Source organism: Salminus brasiliensis, chromosome 22 (assembly GCF_030463535.1).
Source record: "Salminus brasiliensis chromosome 22, fSalBra1.hap2, whole genome shotgun sequence".
Classification (NCBI taxonomy): domain Eukaryota; kingdom Metazoa; phylum Chordata; class Actinopteri; order Characiformes; family Bryconidae; genus Salminus; species Salminus brasiliensis.
In genome coordinates, this window is record NC_132899.1 from 17,679,760 (window position 1) to 17,701,810 (window position 22,051).

The 22,051-nt window shown below is 39.6% G+C and overlaps 1 protein-coding gene across 2 annotated transcripts in view; it reads left to right on the top strand.

The window, feature by feature from the left end:
- Nucleotides 1-254: 254 nt before the first annotated feature.
- The window catches only part of cyth1b (cytohesin 1b), a 67,769-nt gene continuing 45,972 nt past the window's right edge, over nucleotides 255-22,051 (top strand). Inside the window, exon 1 of one of the 2 annotated variants that reach the window (XM_072667040.1) lies at nucleotides 255-309. In XM_072667040.1, the coding sequence (XP_072523141.1) occupies nucleotides 291-309 (19 nt within the window). In that variant the 5' untranslated portion in view covers nucleotides 255-290. Of the gene's footprint in view, nucleotides 310-12,561; nucleotides 13,176-22,051 lie in introns of those variants that run through there. The other variant, XM_072667038.1, reaches the window with a different exon arrangement.

Genomic DNA, 22,051 nt, shown 5'->3' on the forward strand with positions numbered 1-22,051 from the left:
CCCCTGAGCTCGCCTTTCCGAACGGTAGTGAAATAGTGTGCTGACCCGCTAGCCCAGCCGGGCGCCGGTGGGCGGGGCTTGTCGGAATACGGGTGTGGTAAAACTACCACGTTGGCCTCCAGTAGTGCTGAGCTTTGGCTCCGCACCTGCTCAGCGGACAGCCGAGCGAAAAGAGGATGTTCAGGCCACGTGTTAGAGAGTGGGCTGGAAATAGTGAAAGACCAAAACACTGATGATCATTACAGGGCGGAGCGGACAAGAATACACATCTTAGTCAAAGGCAGCTGAAGATGGAGGCAGACATTTACGGTAAATCGCGATATAAATATATATATATATTTCTTTAGGAATCATGACGTGTTGATAAAGAAAAATAAGTTTGCAGGCAGACTGCTGAAGTGTTGTTTGGTAGCCTTACTACCCTGTGACTGCACCGTTAGTCTAATTTGCCTTAAACTGGGCTACTTAATTCAGAGTTTTCAGGCTGTGTTAATGAACTTTAGTGCCTACTTGAGTGCCGTCGACACACATCAGTGTATTTATTTTCACACATTTATTCATTTTATTAAATGTAAATGTAATAAATGTAGAATTAATGAATGTAGAAGCTACATTGTAACAGCCGTACTAATTACGCAGTACCAACAGGCTAGCTTGTAACTATTGGCTAGATTTGACCATTACTTAAGCCACAGCTTAGCTAGACCATACTTTATTTCTTTATGCTTGTTTTATGAATTTAACATGTGTTATCTGGCCTTATCCTGAACGAGAGAGTCAAAGACTGAGGTTTACATGCGAATATGTCAGTAAAAGCATAGAATGGTGTGTGTGTGTGTGTGTGGATGCTTTCCATTTCTCATTCTTTTTTCATATAAAACAATAAAAAGTCCTGAAACTTTGTTTGCAAATGTTGTTCAGGGTGACCTAATTCGCCTGTGTTATGAAGTGGCTTCATAAACTCTTAGACAAGCAGAAATAGTTGTAACAGGATTTCCTGTCTGAGAGCCTAACCAGGGCATCCACACCACTGTATGTGTGTATATATTTTATATTTATCTATAATGCAAATTTTCCAGAGGCATTTGATATTGACATGACAATGTCACAAAGTCTTTGTAATGATTAGTTGTGTTTAAACTGTTTTTCAGAATGGATTATTATATCAGGCAGAGACAGACAGGAAAAAAGAAAACATTTCAACAACAGGAACTCAGTGCACTCCACCCACTTCCACTTCACACATACCGGCAACACCTGATACCCCACTACTGGGCCAAGTGTGATTTATTCTAATTACACACTGAACACACTCTCCTTTTTATTACTATCCATTGCACAGTGTACTGTTAATTGTGAGAGTTATGCTTTACCTCTGTTAAATTTAATGAGTGTAAACATTCAATTTCCAGGATTCATATTTTACCACTCAGATCAGATTAACTCAGATTCTAGACAAACCCCTACAGATGGCTCTACATGATCAACGTTAAATTAATAGTTGTCATTTATCAGATCATATACAGTACATATCTTAGGTCTTATATTATACATCCTGATAGGTCTGAATGAGTTGAATCGAATGGAAAATGTTGCATTGCTATAGGCTTACTTTGTACAGTACATGTTACAGTACATTTTAAGACAATGTATATGTGAGAGAATTTAGTATTTGCTTAAATTATGGTACGCTATTGTACTTATATTACTGTAAAGTCAACTTCAGAATGCCACAAAATCTCTAGAAAAGTGAAATGGGAAAACGAAATGCAGTACAATACAGTTAAAATGCAAAATACATAATAGGAAGGTGACCTTTAGGTTTTACAAGTGTAGATTTAATGGTGTATAAGCAATGGAGTCAATCAGAAGGTTGTAGTAAAGGATTGTGCTATATTAGCAGGCAGGATATTGGATGCTGTTGTGTAGTGGTTGCACAACTGTACTGAACATTACTTTTGAACTGAACTGACCTGCAGTAATTAGGTGTAATTTCCATTATAGTTTTTTTTTTATTACAGCAAATATTGCTATACATTACATGGTCATTGTATAAGTTTCTTATGAATCATGTCATTTTCTCTGATGTATGAATTTGTAACAGTTATTTTCTATTCAGTTTTTTTACTATTTTCAACCCCTCTACTCTTTATAATGTAACAGGTCGTAAGGCTGAACGTGCTACTGAACCCTGTACAATTTTCTGCCCAAATGTGATCTGGAATATGATCAGGCCTTCATCTCAATCCCTCACATAGAAGAGAACCCAACTGAAATTACTGAAAACATTGTATTGTGTTCTTAAAGGAAATTGAGGCAATATGAAATTGTTTTTAGAAAAAAAAAACGTTTGGAGAGTGGTGGCTTCCTCCTTGCCAGCCTGCCATGCACACCATTCTTTTTCCACCTTTCCCAAATTCAGAACTCAAATGAATGCAGGATAGTTGTGTAGACCCTTAAATGTTACCCTGGAATTTTTGTTCTTCCAGGATTATTCACCACACCACACACCTTTCTGGTACCTTTCAATAGTACTAAATGATACTCCCATTTGTGGATAATTTGCCAGTGGACTAGTGGAGGACAAACCCTTTAGAAATGGGTTTCTAACCTTTACCAGTTTTGTAAGCTAAATTACTCATCAGGAATCTTTTGTTTAATGCATGGCATGTAACGTGAAGATTACACTATAATAGTGGAGATGCAAGATAACATTCTTGAAACATAGGCAGCCTGCTGTTAAGGCCCATCTAGATATGCCACAGGGTCTCACTAACATTTCCATTTTATGCCTGCCAGACCAAGAGGTTTTATTTTCAGCTATTAAAAAAGCAACATTCTTCAGGGATGATCAGAGCCCAAAATAAATCAAAACACTTCCATCTCAGATTAACTAGTAGGGTGGCACAATATTGGGGGAAAGAAACACCACACATTTTTTTCATGCAATACACTGCAATTAAAATACAGGAATTTTCCACCACATTTTACAGAAGTTAATGATCCAACATATCAAGATATTGCACATATATTATTGGGTTTAATTAGCCTTACATTACAGTGCACATTGTAGTGACAATGCTGGGACTATTGTGCAGCCCTACTAATTTCTTTGCATTATTTGAGTAGTTGTTTTTGAGCAGCTGTCTTTTCTGCAAATAAATGCTCTAAACAGCAATATTTTATTTGGAATTTAGGGGAAATGCCTGACAGGTAGAAGGAATGCAAAGTAGCCAAAGGCCCACCAACCCCCATGCCTTTAGGTCACTCCTAACATTTTGCATCGTTTGTTTATCTGGGTTCTCTTCATCTAGTTTAAGGAGTTGTGCTGAAGATCTGATTGCATTTCAGGTAGATTTAAACAGAAACACAGACAACATAGAGCAGAGGTGGGTAATCCCTGTCCTGGAGGGTCAGATTCCTGCACAGTTTCATGCTTTTCATGATCAAGCACACCTGATTCAAGGTTTAGTAGACCTGTTAAAACAGGGAATCAGCAACCAGTGCTGTACTCCCCATTGCCCCTGTAATAGATGATTCCTCTTATTGAGTATTATTTTGAAAAACAGTCCAAGCTGAAACAGTCCTTATAACTTCAGTGTGAATGGGTGGAGCTAAACTGCTGTATGCAGAGTAGATGGATACATAGATATATATGTTAAAACAATCAATTAAAACAGGTGGTTTTTGTACACTAGTTTCTGTTCGTGGATTGAACATAGGGGGAATTTGGTCATTTTAGGTTTGGTCATTTTAACAACTCTAACCTGGGTTAGTTGTATAACACAGCACACTCAAAAGTCATGAAATTTTACCAGGGGTGCCCACACTTTCTAAAAAGACTGTAGGTACTGAATATTATATATAAAAAGTTTTGGATCTGAAATATAATCTGGAAAATACATAATACACATCCTCTGAATTCTGTATTAATAAAGTAGGTTACTATCACTGAAAAAAACAAAGAATCATGTAGACCTAAAAAAGTGTATGTTTTTGTCATACTAGGCATTACTAATAAATGACATTATTTAACATTGGTGAATTTTATTTATCATATTGCATTTGTCAACATTTTGTCAAAGCAGCAAGTCACTCTGTACTCATTTAAAAAGCAAAATAGATAAAAAGATAAAAGGCCAATGTCTTGTGTTCTCATTCAAAATGTTTTCATATCTTTTTCCATTTTTTTACCCCATTGCTCACCGTGAGACAGCTGTGTGAAAGTTTCTTCTTAGTTTCTCGGTTTACCATGAAAAGATTTACTGTAAAGAAAAACACAGCTTTGTGGTTATAATGGCACCTGGCGACTGCTGCAGTTTTTATCAGTTATTAGTAAATTGCTATATTTCCTAGAATGCTGCTATTATTTATTTTAAGTCGTTATGTGACGTATTAGTAATATTAGTTTATTAATATAAAGTATGTGACTTTGGTTGGGCAAAAAAGATTCACATGTGGTTTTACTATCAATTTAAAAGCCTGTTTTTTTTGCCTCAGAATGAAACAACCTTTAGTAGCTGGTTTGGGGCATAACACAGGGCTAACAGAAGCTATATATATATATTTATATATATATATATATATATATATATATATATATATATATATATATGTTTTTTTTTTTTTTTTTTGCGTTTTACCGGATAATAATGTTGCTGTCCTCTCGTGGGTGTATGTCAGTTTTGGGTGTGTAAATCTAATGAGTCAACACAACAGTTTTGGGGATTTGGATTTGGCCTGCTTTACAGCCTGCTTTGTTTTTTTTGAACGTTGTCACAACAGTGTTTGAGGTTCTCAGTGTGTCGGTTCCATGTACCAAACTCTCATTATCTTTATTTATCTATGCCAAGGGAAATGCAGTTTGACATTATAGGGCACCTCTATAAACTTTATGCAGCTGTATTCTCTTATACTGATGAGCTCTATGAGAACACTTGAGAGGAGTATATGCACTATGTCAGTTGTTTTTTATGCATGGTTGTGCACAAGCACATGCAGGTGACTGAGGTCTCTCAGCACTGCCACGGTTGCAGCTGTAGACGTGGCAATGTGTCGCATCCAGGAAGGAGCAAAGCTACACAGGAAACCTCTGAGACTGTCCTCATTTCACCTCGTTCAGCAGTCCGTCAGCTCACTTCACTTCTCCTGCTCTGCTCATGGTTGTCAGCGGCAGTGCCGTTTTCCTGGGCGTTATTCAGTTGTATGTAAATGCATTGACACGGCACTTTTTATAGCGAAGTGTTGTCCTGCTTTGTTTAGATGGTCATTTGCAGGAGCAGTTATTGCGGATATTGGTGCAGCGTTAGTGGATTTTTCTACCACACTCGCACAAGCACTACCTCACAAGCTTTCTTCATCCTTTTCTTAAAGCCAAGTGACCAAGCTCAATCGACCTGCTCAAGGAAAACCACAGTGGTGGACAGATGCAGTTGAATATTGTGATGCCTACGTTAGGCCTGTCATCAAAACTTTTTTTTTTATGTTATTTTCATTTTCAGACTTGATGCCGCTTGTATAATGATAATATGATAGAATTATTGTAAAGATAAATGTATTTTATTTTTGTTTGATTATTTAGACATTGTAGTGGGCAATAAAGATGATCAAAAATGATCATGTCCAAATATCATACAGTAAGCCAGTAATGTAATTATTATGACAGGACTAACTACATTAGTTTATTTTTCTTGATAGATATTTACACAAAGGCCAATTGTACAGATTTACAGGCTTTAAACCAATCATGTAGTTGCTCAAAATGCTCAGAAGGGGGGGAACTACTCCACAGAACGGTGGTGTAATTGAAGTATTGGAAATAAATATATAAAGACTTTGATATGCAGTGAGAAGGTGTTGCATATAATCACTGTTCTAATTGTGGACTCATGGACAAACTGTAGAATGCTGATGGATGAGTGGACGGACAGAAAGATAGAGAGAGAAGATGGAGAGGGACAGAGACTGAGAGCCAAATATGTTGGGTTTGACTGGTTGGCATGGAGACTGGGTCTGTAGCAGGGAAAGGGGTGAGAGTGTGCGGGTCACTGAGAGTCTCTAAGAGCCTCTCGTAGTGAACATGGCATGAGAGCTATTTATATGAAGGTTTTGTACTAATGAGTAGTGAGGTAGGTAGGAAAGCCCATAAAGAGATGTCCTATGTGCTGTACATTCCATGGCACGACTGGGTTTGTGGGATATCTGTAAGTAAAGGACAGCAATTTGCATATTTTTTAAATGCTGTCTGTATTTTGTGTTGTCTGTAAGGCAGCTTGTCTGGCTGCTGTCACTCCCTGCTGTGGGAATTGATGAGGTTACTGTACTGAGGACATGAGAGGTAAACAGGCAGATACTGATGATAATGTGCATGCCCAGATGAAGTCCCCTGTTCAATTTCACCCTCGCAGCAGTGTTCATTGATATTGCAGTGTGACAAGCGCTACATCTCGGTTAAAGCAAATAGTACAATCTTTAGTTTGTCCAATAGTTTCCATAAAAACTGCTAATACTGTTTTCTTTTCTGATATCAAGGGTCTTTGTGGGATGTTTGTCTCCCTGTTACTGCAGAAGCAGCCTCTACTCTTCTTGGATGGTTTTAGAACATGCTGAGAAGATTTGATTGTTTTTGCATTTTTACATTTACAGGATTTATCTGACGCTTCTATCCAGAGCGACTTCACATCAAGTTACACAGGAAGCAGCATAAAGATTGTTGTGTCAGGAATTGCTCAAGGTCTCTTACTGGTAAAGCATGGTGTACTTGCCCAGCTGGGGAAACTGAACCCTAGTCTGTCAGAGAGAGAGAGGGTGGTGTTGTTAACCACCAACACCAGTCAATCGTTTCATTCAAATGTGAGATTAGTCAGATGCTGATGTTAGATGATAAGCACAAATACTCCCCCAACTCATATTTGGTTGAGCTCCATCGCTCCAGAGAATGAGGGCGTGGTGACCTCATAGCGGCTCATATATTCTCTTCTTGTAATTGCACCATCTTACAACTTGGTTGTCATCTTTCTTTGTACTACCACAGCAACGCAACTGCTGCCTTTTGTCCAAATATTATATATAATATATAAGCACACCAGTCGATTGTAGACCAGTGCAAAAGAATTGTTATGGGCAAAGGATGTGATTTGACTGATGTTCAAAAGGTACTAGATCTAGGTACTCTAGATACTAGAGCACCAGGTGAAGGGTGGTTGCACCTCATAAACCACTAACTTTATAGGGTGTTCTAGAGCTGTCGTACTACAAGCTGGGTACTGAGAATGGACTTCTCACACATTGAGTGTCTCCCAATGGGAATGATGACTCTGGCTAATGGTTACAGAGCAAGCAGCACAGTGAAGCAGTGTGAACACCTTTTGTCATCTAAAACAGTTTTTTATTTCTTTTCTTAGATGATCTTTTTGTCAAATATACTGTATTTGTACATAGCGTAAAGATCCATACTTAGGACCCTCTTGATTATGAAAATGTAGGACACTTAGTTCTATCCTGCTGTAGAGAAGTGAAATGAGCCTCCCCATAACACCACTATTGCTAGAACACATACCATTACAGTATTCCTGCTGCCCGTTGTTCATTTACATGCTTTGAATTCAGGCTACAGAGTTCTCTCCCTTCTCTGCCTCTAAATCTCCCTTTCTTGCTGATAGTCTTTGCACTAATCTTAAGCCACAGAAAGAGAAGTAACTTCAAAAGTGGGATCTGTTATTAAGATTCAGGCGACGGTTGAAACGGCAGCCCTCCACACATGTGGGCTGTGACTCAAAGATAGCAACCAGGCCGGCAACAATCAACAGAAATAGTCACGATAAAGCAGATAACCAGCTCAAACGCTTACTGCTTTCAAAACATGGTTTCAGTTTCAGTCTTTCTAGTATGTCTGATGCACGCACTATGCTCGTACGCGTGTAAATCCTGTAAAGCCAAGAGGGGGATTCAACCACTTCTTTACAATGTCTGCAGTAATTCTAAGACAGAAACTGAGCTTTCGTTTGATATGAACCAGGGACCAGACGCCTGGCGGTTTTTAAATGCATGGGGAAGTTGTAAGGAAAGCTTATTTTTTGCTTTACATGCATTACATATAAAAACCCAGAAGATTTGACAAGACATTTTGCCCATCTGTGGCAGTGAACACACACACACACACACACACTAGTGAGTAATTGCAGCACGTGCACGCTAAGGAAAGTGATGACACACACAGCAGTTGGCGGTCATGGGCGCCTCAACCCTCAAGAGGAGAAAGTGCTCTTTCTTCACCGCCCCATCCCCAAGTTCTTTACTGCTGGTCTGGGGGATTGAAGCAGCAACCTTCTGGTCCCAAGCCTGCCTCTCCAATTTTTAGGCCACTGCTATATTTGTACTGTAGATATTGTGATGCCTGGTTACTAAGCCCAAACAGTGTAAAGACATCTGACTCCATCATTTTCTCTACAATGAACCATTTCACACCAAACAACTCTGAATCATTTTGCAATATTTTTTGCAATATTACTATCTCATTCTATTGTGTATGCATCAATAATGCTCGTAGATTAGAAGGCCTTAATAGTTAACAGCTTAACAGCTGCCCTTGTCATGCATCCCGCTCCAGATCTTGACCTTGATCCTTCCACAGCAGGATGATTTTGCAACAGTAACATTGAGCATTTGTCACGCGCTTATGTCTTGACGCATGTCTTGCTGTCACGGTAGTTATTCTACTGCTGTTTTTTTAATTTGTTGTGCTATCCAACGTCAACCAGGCTCAGACCTGGATCTCTCTGAAGCTGCTTTGTGTCAACATGCGTTGTAAACAGAGCTGTATAATTAAAACTGAATTTGAAGTGAAGTAAATTAAATTCACATCCCTGTAGCCACCTTCATATTTCTGCAAGTGGTTTAGCCAATGGCAGTATGGAAACTAGACTGTCTGATGCCAATGATATCTATGACCCCACAGGCACAAATCATATATGTGTAATATTCCTCCTTACCCTGTACCTACCTAACTGTACATGCTGCGTACGGTAGGCTATTGGCTCTCATTTTCAAAGGAGACAATACATGTTTCTAGTCTTAGCAGAGAGAGTAAAGCTTATGATATTGAACAAGGAATTGTATTTTGCTCGCAGAGTCTGCTGTTGTTGTTTATATGGAAAGTTGAGTGCCTGGCGAGGGGCTGTATTACCATGCTGGAGGGCTACTTTCAGAAGATATCACATAAACAACCCTTATGTATTTTTGAGATATGAATCATGAAGGATATATCAAAAATGAATATATTACTAAGGGCGTAAGGCCTTGATACCTCAAAACACTGCTAGATCTGTTAATAACTGTTTTGATAAATGGTATTTGCAGAAGTAAAGAACCATTTATTTTAAAGTTTAAAGAACCTACACACAATGTAAAGGTTCTATATACCAAATTAAAGAGGTTATTTTACCTAAAACAGTACAGGCAGGCCAAGAACCATTTAAGAATTTAAGGTAAAATATGTAAATATAGGAATCATTTAAAGTGCCTTATGGGAACTGAATGCACATAATTTCTAATAATTATAACACTACATCAAAAATACCAAACATGGCTTTTAAAAAGTTCTTAATAAAGTGCACAATATGGCACACAGTTGAAAATTAGCTGGTAAAACAGATGGTCTAACTCACTAAGAATAAGTTCTCTGAATAAATGAACGCAACTTAAAGCATCTGGGTATTATTCTGCTCCAATAGGTCCTTGCCTTTCAGTTCCACAATCTCATGAGGCATATTGTGGAGAAAGCTAAAATAAAGTGACATTTAACACTGAAAGAAGTTTGCTGACTGGGGGAGCAGGTTTATTGGCCCTTTGATTAATCAGCAGTGCTGTTATGTGGAATCTTGGAATAGTCCTTACACTCAGACTCTTTCTAGGCTAACTGTGGTTTTACCATTTTTTTTTTCAGTAAAAACTTTGCTTATTGACTCACGTAGTATTGCAACAGTATTGCTGTCGTGTAAAACAACTTCTATCTCCATTTCTGCCACTTTTTGATATAATATGAATCTGCCAGTTGTTTTTTTTTATATTTTTTCAAAATGTCATGATGCATGGGCCAATAGAAATGCTCCATGTACCCTGTCCTCCATTGATGGTTAAGAAGGGTTTCTTCTTCTCTTATAAAGTAAAAAAACAAATTGTAGTTTGACAGATATGTTAACATTACATATTAGGATGTACATAAGGTAAGATAATCCTTTATTAGTCCCACAGTGGGGAAATTATCATACCGGAATATCTGCAGTAAATAACATTAAGTACAACAGGTTACATCTTCTGTAGCTGTGCTCGTGTTGAGTCCAGTGTTGTCATGCCATTATTTCATTCTGAAACCCTGTAACATTTAAGAGTACAGTGTAATGTTCCAGCTCCACATGTCTCCAAGTTGGGCCCACAAGCCTTGATGAATACCCGGTGTTTATGCAGAACCCTGCTGGCTGACATTTCACTTAAGAGTTCATTTCATTCTCCTGCATTGTTCTCCTTTCCTGCCTGTTCTGCACACCCATAGCTCAAGTGGGCATTTGGAAAAGGTGAAATATGGAGAAATGCTTTGGTGTGCACAAAAGCAGACCACTACAAACGGCACCAGACTGGTTACGAACTGGGAGAAAGAGAATGAGAGAAACTGAACGAGTTGAGTGGACAATCAGCATAAATGATTGTTTATGTGTCACATAGTTTATGTTTTTTCCACAGATATTGAGACTTTCATGGCCTTGGCTTGTTTGGTAGAATTGGGTTGCCAGTTTGAGTGCATCAGATAATGAGGATTAAATAAATAATAACTGGAACTTCATTGCTGTTGTGTAAATAATGTATCTATAAATATCAGCACTATCGCACAGTAAACTCAATTTTGACTGTTTTTACTTTTTGACAAATCTGGCAGTTGTTCTTCACACCGCATTAGAATTTCATGATGAATGGACCGATAGAGATGCTCCAAAATGATTTAGAGATAAATTATATTTCTTCTCCTGTTAAGATTTTGTAGAAATCTTATGGTAAAAACAGAAACATAAACAAACATATTAAACTGTCACATACAGACATTGATATGGATGCTTTGACATGGTGGTAGGTTTGCCTGAGGGGTGAGGGATAAAAGAGTAGGAAGGGAGTGACCCAGCACCCAGAGTGGTATCAGATAAAATTCAGTTTAGGAGGGAACATTTAGGAGGGATTTGGAAAGTTCTGGGTGGGTTTTCCTGCAGGACATCACATGTCTATCTACTGAAGTTTCCTAACCACGCACTTTCTCTGTACTCCTTCAAATGATTCTTTTGGCAGTACTAATAGCAACCACACCTATAACTATCAACAGATCATTTCTGGGAGTATGTTGGAATATAATTATTTAGTAATATTAGAGCTCTAGAGTTTGCATGGTTGTCATTAGCCTTATTCCATCTGGATTTTTAACTAATATTTGTTTAACTAATTAGGAGGTAGTGTAGTTTCATGCGTCCTTGAATCCAATGTAAATGCACTGTACTGGCCAAAATTGTTCTAATAGGCTAATTGTTCTAGATGTTCTAAATGACCTTCTGTAAGTCCCTGAAACCAGAGCTTTCTCAGCAATAGCAGTTGTGTTGGAATCCAGTTAACAGTAATGTAATAATGAAAGCTGGTAATAGACGCTGCTGTCTTGTTATTGAGCGTGGTGTCTGTCACGTTAAACATCCATACTGTGGCCTTTCAGTCTGTTTCGGTTTTAGTCAGTTGGGCCATCTACAGGGAATTAGGGAAATTACACAAATACTTACATTTTTAATTGAGCAGTCAAACCTAATTAAATCATTACAAATTGCAACCAGAAACCTCTGCAGGTAAAAGCAGTCGAGCTCATATAGTATTTAAGAGCTAATTTCTGTAAGGTCTCCCAGGTGCCACCACAGTTTGAGAGTTTGGGAATCTAACCTAAATCTGTCCCGTTTTTTATATCCTAGTTTAGCATTGTTAGCATTGTCCCAGAATTAGAATTGTTAGATTGCTAGAATACAGTGTTTTGCGCATTCTAACATCATGGAAACACGTCCACAGATAGAAGTTGGACAGTACTGTCTGCTACTGCATGACTGATTTAATCAGAACACAAATAGATAGAAGTGCTGCGACATGGATAAACACCTGATGAATACAGAATTGTGTCCGTAGTGTGGATCGGTTGACAGAGAGATTCTGTTGCTGAGTCAGGACTGGTCTCTATATGTATATTTATACACATATATATATATATATATATATATATATATATATATGTATGTACAGTAGTCCTAAGTGTTTCCCTCCTCGTGTGTATTTATATCTATAGCCTTGCATTACTTAGATGCCAGCGTTGTTGTGCGCTGACTAAACTGGCCTGTGTGCCTTATGTGGGCGTGAGTGAGGAGGTGTGTGGAGAAGTGTTAATGAGCCCAAGCGTGTGTATGAAACCTATCTGCTCCGGGACTATTTCAGGGCAAGGGCAGAGACTTAACAATAGAGCTCAGTGCAAACAGAAGCACAGAGAGCGAAGGGAGGGGAAAAAGATAGAGAGAGAGAGGGAGAGAGAAAGAGAGAGAGAGAGAGAAGAGGGGGCAGAAGGACACAGAGAAGCTTTGCGTAATGAGTAAAGGGAGAATGTGTCAGCAAAGAGAAGAAAGACAGAAATGGAGTTATTGAGAGGGAGGAGAGGAGGAGAGGAGGCAACAAACCCAGAGTCAGATAGGGAGAGCGTGTGATAGACAGCACCGGTGTGGAGGGGGTTTGGAGAAGAGAGAGTGAGCTCCGCGCATTCGGAATAAGCTCCACTGCTCTCAGAGCGCCGTCACTCGAAAGCAACAACTCCACCTGAGGAGGAAAACACCGGCATCAAACTGACTAACCTCGGAATCCAATCTGCACAACTTCCACCAGCCTGCATAAGGAGGACAAAAAAGAGGAAGCCAGCAAGATTCCTGTGCTTTCATTCTCTTTTTCTCCAAGACATACGCTCACTTCTCTCAAACCCAGTGACTGACGCGGTCCCCGAAGTGGAATCGGAGTAAGGGGTCGAGCCAGAGCTTTCTCAGAAATGGGGACGGTGAGCGAACTTTGTGCTTCCAGCTTCCAGGCGTTCATGTGTCCCTCCGTACGTCCGACTGCACCTGCAGGTGGGTCTGTCTTCAGGTCATTCAGAGCGTATTTGTGTGTGTGTGTGTGTGTGTGTGTGTGTGTGTATGTTTGTGGATGTGTGATCTTCAGACAGTGTTCTTTCCAACTGACTTTGCTTTTGTTAAGACACTTAAAAATACAGAGGTTCTAAAGGTTCTATGAGCCATACCATAGAAGAACCTTTAGATTGGTAAAGAAGGTTCTTCACACTCACTCAGTACATCTCTTACATCTCTTAAACATGGTTCTTTATGGAACCAAACTTTAAGCATTGCTCAAAGAACCATTTCAAGCCCCTTTATTTGTAAGAGTAGTAATGTGTAAGAGAGAGAGAGTGTGTGTGTGTGTGTGTGTGTGTGTAGCCTGGAGCGAAATATATATTAGCCGTCCCCACGTTTCCACTGTTGAACTACTCTCCCTGACAGAATGTTATATCAGCCTAGTGGTGTTGCCGTGGAGATGATAAGTGTCCATAGATCATGGACATATTGTATGTCAGAAAGAGAAGAGAAAGGGTTGACATTAGCATGTAAGAAATAAGGCTTTGTTAGGAAAAGAGAAGCTCTTGTGGGCGTTACTTTCTACTGTAATGAAAGGAGAACTTATGCAGTGGTAGAACTTCAAGATGGAATTCATGGTTTTGGGGAATTGGTCTTGTCATTAAGCGCATTGTGTTTTTTGCACTTGTTTGCTACACATGAGAATAATCTCACCAGGAGGGGAAGCTAAGGTTGGCAGTGGGGGGTACAGAAAGAGAAAACGAGGTGCACTGTTGAGGCATCCTGCTGTTACTGAGTTTTACTGGGTGAAATCATCTGTGTTTTTATTGGTGTCACACATCAGTATTGATTTTTAGCCTTAGCTGTATTGAAAGATAATAAAGACTTTATGAACTGCATGTGTTGCTCCAAATACATTCAAATATTAATGGTTTCCTTGTGCTTGAAAAGGCCCACTGGTACTGTTTTAGGGAAAGCGCAACCAAATAAAGCAGGTCAGTCAAAACAAAAGCTATGTCAGGTGTGTAAGACCTGAGTTCATGAACCGTATTAAAGCAGCATTATGTGAGAATTGGCTTTTCTTGCTCCCGGGCTCCCTCTACAGTCGGGAAGAGGAATTTGTGCTTTAAGCCAACACTAAAGTGCACACTTTTCACATGCATTTAACAAGCTGGATGATACACAACCATCACTGAAAGTGAAAGAATCACATGAGCTGCTGTGGTAGAGTAATATTTCTGGGATTACTAATATGTTGCAGCGTTACCCCATTCAAACAAGCATTTTCCAGTATGCTTCGCTAAGGTATAGTGCATAGTGCAGTTTATGGCGTGCTAAGCCCGAAGTAGCAATGATCGCAATGCAGTTCTCCCATTTACAGGTCTGTGGAATATTACAATGGTTTTGAAGCTGTTCCCAAAGTAAAAATATTACATAATGCTGCTTTAACACAAATCTAAAAACATACCCAGATACAGTATTTGTTCAGTATTGTGATATTCGCTCTGACCAGTACTGCCTGGTACTATGTTTACTCTGTTTTTACTGCACTTTGAACTGTGAATTATGTACATGGTTTGGATGTGAATAGTATGAAGGAATCCTGTGCTATTAGAGAATCGGTGCCATACTCCACCTGTAAAACGTCTGTTTTGGTGTGCTAAGTGTCTGCTGTCTGCAGCCCGCCTCAGCGAGCCAACTGCGTTATTCTCACCAGCTGACAAGTCACTGCAGCTACTTCAGGCTCTACGGAGTGGCGGTACGTGGTGTCATAGTATCTGATGGGATTACAGTTTACAGTCTGTGCGACTCAGACTGGCGCTGCAATAGAGAGAAATCTATATTTAATATGAGTGGTTTGGATTCCGAGCTTATTTACTATTCTGTTGTAGACTGAGGTATCTCTGTTGAGATACCTCGAGCAGACCTGAAACAGTAACAGTAAACAATTCTAAGCAAACAGCACCACCAAAGCCAAGCCAAACACCATTGATTTGCAGAGATGATCCACTATTAACTTTAACTTTTACCTGTGGTCCTCTTCTGCTGGTTGCGAAAGTAGTAAAGAGCTCAAATGGAGCAGGATTACAAGCCATTATGATAATCAAATGCAAATTGTAGCAGAACTGTATAGACCAGAATAACTGTATGATGTAACTGCCTTCCATGCTTAGAAAACACCCATGAGCATGCACACATATACTTTTAGCTCTGTGGAACATTCCCTTGACCTTGCCAGGATTACAGTCCATCAGTGGCACCTTTGCTTTTTGGTTATACGTGAATACCTTTTATGTACAAGGCCATCACTCTTATGTCCCATGTATTGTACAGTCACTCTAGTGCCTTTTATACATCAGAAGGACATGACATGAATTCCTGTCAATGGAGAGAGTATTTTCATGAGGTCATGAACAACCTCTGGGCACTGAAAGTTTCCTCTGAGCTAGCCTTGAGAATTGCTGCTTCTAGTAGTTATTTCTGTAGGGCTTGCTTCTGTGAGTATCTATAATGTGGGCTTACATGTATCACTGTGCTAAGGCATGTGATCAGTTTTTTAATAACTCATGAGTAAGCTTGTTTTGTTTAAGAACAGGAAGTTATAATTGCAGTGTTTTAAGTTTTCATTCTGGTTTGTTCTTCAGTTCTGCTTACTTTGACCTTTCTATGTAAAAAAGGAGTGTTGGGGAGATTTTGGTCCACTGCAGATGATTTTTTTCATATCAAGGCCACACCAAACAAGGGCTGATTTACAGAACACCATTGGCCAGGTGTGAACATATTAGGCAGCAAGTGAACTGTCATTTCTTGAAGGTGATGGTGTGTTAAAAGCAGGACAAATGGGCAAGCATAAGAATCTAAGTCACTTTATCAAGGGTCAGATTGTGAAGGCTAGACAACTGCGTCAGAGCATTTCCAAAACATCAGGCAGGTCTTGTGGGGTATGTCTGGCATGCAGTGGTCAGTACCTACTAGCAGTGGTCTAAGAAGGGACAACAGGTGAACCGGCGACAGGGTCATGGTCATCTTAGGCTCATTGATGCGATCCATTGAGGCCCCACCTTACAATGTACAGGACGGCTGCTAATGTCTTGGTGTCGGATATCACGGGAAGCCTTCAGGGGTTTTGTGGAGGCCATGCCTCAAATGGTCAGCTCTATTATGGTGGCACAAGGTGGACCGTTAATATTAAGCAGGTGGTACTAATGATATAATAATCAAAACTGATTGATACCCATTGATACTCAAGTGATCTGCACTCAGCCCATATATTGTTATTTTGGCCAATATACATACTATAAGTTATGATTTAGTAATAGACATAATCATCAGTGCACCCAAATGTACAGTGCCGATGCACTGATGATGGGTGTGGAAATCTCATACCTTTTGTGGACATTGACAGATTTTCCCAGGTGAATGAGTGAGTGCCTGTTTCTGCCTGGGTAAAACACCAAGCCTTTTCTCTCCATCTCTAGCAGCACTTCTAAAAATGTCTCTGTTTCTCCGCCAGCCTAGCAGGTGGCGCTAACATGTCAGATTGTCAAAGAAGCAGCGTACCGTCAAAAACTGACCTAAATAAAGTGCTAAGCTGAAGAACATTTTCTAACAAATAAATAATTCCATATTATGTTCTCCATAACTTAAACTCACAGCCAAGATCAAAAGCTTTATCAGAAAAAAACTACTATAAGTTTTTTTTTTTTGTATTTACATGCATTTAGTTACACCACTGTCTGTAAATCGCCCACGCAGGAAATTCATGTTAAGTTTCTCAGAAATCTACTTTCTGAAGAGCACTTTTAAAAACGTCATATAATTACTAAGAGTCAAGTAATTACTACGGACACGTGGCCTAACAACCCATTGTAAGGGGAATAGTACTTCATGCCTATGCCTGAGAACTGTCAAAAAAAGTTTGTCTTTGTCTTTGGTTGTCTTTATCTTGGAATAAGTATAGTTAAAGGAACAGTAAGTACTAAACAATGGCAATCGTTTCTCAAGTGGGTTACCAGGTTGAGGACAGTGAACCTCAGGAACAAACAGATCAGAATCAAAAATACTTTATTGATCCCAGGAGGGAAATTGCAGTTGTTACAGTTGCAACCAATCATGTAAGAATAAACACTCTATAAATAAACCCTCTATAAAATAAAATAAATTGAAAACAAAGAGAGAAAAAATTGAGAACTATGAGAAATATATACATATATAAATTATATGAATGTAGTAAGCGGTATAGTGGTAATCACTGTGATAATAAATATGGAAAATTATTGCGCTCAAGATATTGCACACATATTAAATTGAATTACACTACTAATATTATTGCACATATGAACAGTATAATTTGAGTATTGCACAGATGAGAGTCACACACTGAGGGAGGAGTTATAGGGTTGGAATAACCTCCTGTGGCGCTCCGTGGTGCATTTTGGTGGAATGAGTCTTGCACTGAATGTGCTCCTGTGTCTAAATGGCTGCAGCCCGCAGTGTTTCCTTGCTGTTGTGTTCCATACCGGGTAACCTGGGTGTGGCAGTAGGACTGGGGAATGGGTGGGATAGGCAGCTAGAACACAACCAGATTTCCACACCGTACCTGACAATCCAAAGACTGTTGTCAGTAAATGCTAGTGCTTAAACTTATGTTTCTTTAATATCTGATTACACATTCTGATCATTTTAGTAGAGTTAGTACATAAAATGTAATACTTAATGGACCTTTAAAACCTTTAACTGACACAGTGGAAAACCGGGCTCATCAATATTAGTGCAAGTGTTCTTATTATGTGCAAGGTCGTTCTGAAGAAGGTAAAAGAAAGTTCTCAGGAATGAGTAGAACGTGAATATGACAATAGAACAGTAGAGCAGTAGAGAGCAGCAAAGGAGTAGGACGTAGAGGTGAGTAGAGGGTTCTCTCAGTCTTCCACACATGCAAACTGATTGTGATTCAGTAGCAGTGGGGCTGGATGCTGCTGGAGCCAAGGATTGCTAATGGTAATGATGATGAGTCAATAAAGATTTCAATCAGCCTTTTTTTTCTGGGCGGGTGGCATTTATCATCATCCTCCTCGTTCCTTAGAATCGGTGTGTGTGTGTGTGTGTGTGTGTGTGTGTTGATGAGAAAGAGAGAAAAGGTTTTCGTGGATGGAAAACATGAGGGAAAACATCTGTGATAGAGTCCTCACACTCTGGACTATGTGCGGCCACAAAATAATAAGCAGGGTCTAATAGCGAAGTGCATTTCTGTCTTTGAATATGACTCTTATTCATTATTCATGTTGGGCTGTGCTATTTATTACAGTCATTCTCATTCCTGTTTATTTATCAGACAGATCATTCATATGTCTGAGCCGGCCACAAATGGGACCAGTCTGACCTGCCAGCAGTGACAACATACACACTCATTGCATGCGCACACAAACACGCACACATCTGTTGCTAAACTAGCACTCCTGCAGTTATCTTGGCAACAGCTAGTTTGCTGAAAGCCTTGTCATTTAAATCTTTTCTAATTGAAAAATGATTGTCTACATCTGTTCTCATAATTACAGGCTCAAAGATTCAGAAAACTACTCATTTCGTCCTCAGCATGAAGACATATTTTAATGGGAAATATACTGCTCCCGAGCTCGTGTACGCCTTACTGTAAGCCTCCTTGAGCACTGTTATTCTTTTCCCTTCATCTCAGTGAGAGTGGGCTTGAGTTATTCTTAACTTTTAACGTTCATTGCTGGGCTCTCTCTGCCGTTGTTTTCCACAAAGCGCTAGCTGTGTGATAGAAGGTACTGATGTCCTTCTTCAGCATGCTAATTGCATGCCACAGCAGAGTCACGTCTTCCACTCCACTCCCACTCTTCTTGCCCTCCCACCTCACATACTGTAAGTACACAGATCAGCGCTCACCAGAGGAATGAGTCGTGATATGGAGTGTGATTTTAAAGAGTAGTTCTAAAGCTATGACCAATCTCTATATTATTATACATCTGCTGGCACGTTCAGCCCGGTAACAAGAAGGCAGCGAAAGCATTCAGTTCACTGCAGTTTCATTTGTTTCAATGCAGTTCAGTTCAGTTCATTCAGTAACAAGAAAGCAAACCATGCAGTAATGCTAAAGTCCTATACGGATGGGATTAGTTTTACATGGGAAGATGGGGTAATTATTACCAGAGTTTCTCAGTGATTCTAGTCCCGTCCGAATGCGCCATGTCAGTCATTTTTATGGATTTTTTTGTGGATCTCAGTCATTCATGCCAAGATTTCTTATTCTACATGAATCAGACATCCTATAGTAAAATGACCTTACTCCACCTCCCCATGTAAAGGTCTTAGGTCCTAAGTCTTCTAAATGCTTCTTGGCTGCTGGAAAGTCAGCACTGTCCACAAACCAGAAGCCACACTCCATTCATCTAGTTTCTAGTTAAAATGGCCCTCAAGTATATTGTTCATTTTTGCAGGAGATATTTTGGAGAATACTGGATGTAGGTTAATGTCTGCATGGGGAGCCTGCATGAGGAAACGGTTGAAAAACCTGAAAAAAATGTCCTGAAAAAATGGAACAGCTAACAATCGTGGAAGACCACAAAACCTGTCCCTGTCAACAGGCCTTAAAGATTTTATCTTCAAGGAGAGTGAATATCAAGTGTTTCTGTTTATCCTTGTCCATCCATAAGAAGCCAGCTTCATACTGAGGGACTGAAAGAATGTGCTGCTGAGCAAGAAGCTGTTACTGAGAAAATCTAACAGTGATTAAACACAATAATGACTAGTTACCCCAGAACCCAGACCTCAACATTATTAAATGTGTTTGAAGAATGTGTTTCTTGTATGGGAAAAATGGGAAAATTCTCTGAAAACGTCTAAAGCCCTATTTGGACTGGATTAGTTTTACATGGGGAGGTGGGCTACTGCCATTACTTTCTTAATAATTTTAGGCCCGTCCAAATGCACCATGTCAGTCATTTTTATGGACTGCATGCTCCTGCACCAGTAAAGATTCAAGCATCTTTTACTTTCTGTACAATAAGCCATTTTAACAACTTTAGATTAAGTTCACATTTGTGGCAAACCTCAGTCAAATCCAGAAGAAAAGCCAAAGACTCCTCAAAGGTGCACCGCTTCTGGCAACTGTAGTTCAGTCATTGTATAGCGTAGCCTAAACTGAAATTTCATTATTACTACAAGTGGGTTATAAGATTGGTCATCATGAGGGCAGTAAATTGTACATTTAGTCTTGACAAATAAGAAGATTGGAACAATATTAGCAAGTTAAAGTTGTTGATTGTCTTTGGCGTGGGCCCCGTCGCTGGCCCAGGTCTTGCGACATCTGGGCTCTGGGCAGCCGTCAGGACAAAACTGTGGGCAGTGGGGAGGAAGGAGGAGAGACGTGATGTGATGCCACTTCTAAAAGCAGCAAAGCATGTAATTAGAGGCCTTTTAACACAGGTGGAGGCTGGTGATTGGCTGAAGAAAGGTAACATTAGGGCATTAGAGTCTCCTGGTAGAACTTTCGCTAGAGCTTTCCTTTCTTAACCCGTGTGAATTAGTCATGAATTTTACAGAAGTCCTGTAGTAAAACTACATTACACCACCTCCCAATGTAAAACTAATCCTGGCCACATAGGACAGCGTAAGATTTAATTTAGGAGAATTTTCTTGCAAACAGCTTTAAAAATAAGAGTTTCTGTTAAATATGATCTCTATTTTTTTCATGATGCTGAAAAAAAATTCTAATGAAGAATGGAATTAATGACAGTTTTGACTGAAAATTAGATGGAGTGAGGTGTCTGATTTTGTGCACATCAGTGAATGATTCTAGGAAAAACCTTAAAACAGTGTGGAAATGTTAATGGACGTTGTTTAATTTTCAGAAAGCTTTTCACATTTACAAAAATGCTTCTTTAAGAACCATCCACTGAAAGTGTCTTTAGGGTACCAAAAGTGGTTACTTTATGTAATCGGTCTAAAGAACCCTCTTTGGCGCCTTCATTTTGAAGAGTGTTGTCAATTTTCTACTGTACATGAACCGCGTCCTACTTGCATGCTGAAAGTCTTGCCACATCAAGATCACTAAGTGCATATTCATGGCTCTCAGAAGTAGAGTAGTGAATAATACATTTGTGAATGCCTCATGAAGTTTTCACTGATGCTTGTAATCTCAACCCAATACCAAAGTCACTTTGGCCAGCCAAGTTCGCCCTCTAGAAACATGCAATGTGTAAATTCCCAACGTTTTTATGTATGTGAAGTACTGACAGTATGCCAGAAGAGGAGAGCAGAAGAGATGTTGGCGGGAGTTAATCAGAGAGGAGAGAGAGGGATGAGCGTATAGATGAAGGTGCGACGTGACTGGAGTGACACATGGTTAGGCTGCGAGTCTCTGTAGCCATGCTGCTGAGGAGTCATCAGTGCCGCCCACTGATGGATCTCCCATGATGCCCACTGAGTCACACTTCCATCTGAGGGAGCTACTGTCTGTGACAAAAAACACTGTAGGACAAATGACACCATCACAGTTATTCTTAAATTCAGAGTACACATATATCTCTGGCTTACCTGTTGTTCTTCCTCAGCAGCTTCACAGTCTAGCCCACTACAAACACACTGAAGTCTTATTTCACTAATTCTACTTTAACAACTTCACATTAGTCATAAATGTGTGTTATATTTGACATCCTGTGATGTGCTGAACAGAGCTGTATCATTGGTACATTGTGAGTGTTTACTGCTTGTTGCACCACCACAGAGATGTTCACAAGTTGTTTTTTGTGAGCCTTAAGTTAAGTCTTGAGTCTCTAGAGTGTGAGTCCATGTCGAATGTATAGTGTTTAGTGGAGATGTTTTGTTAAATTCCGTTGATATCTGTAGATCCTGCA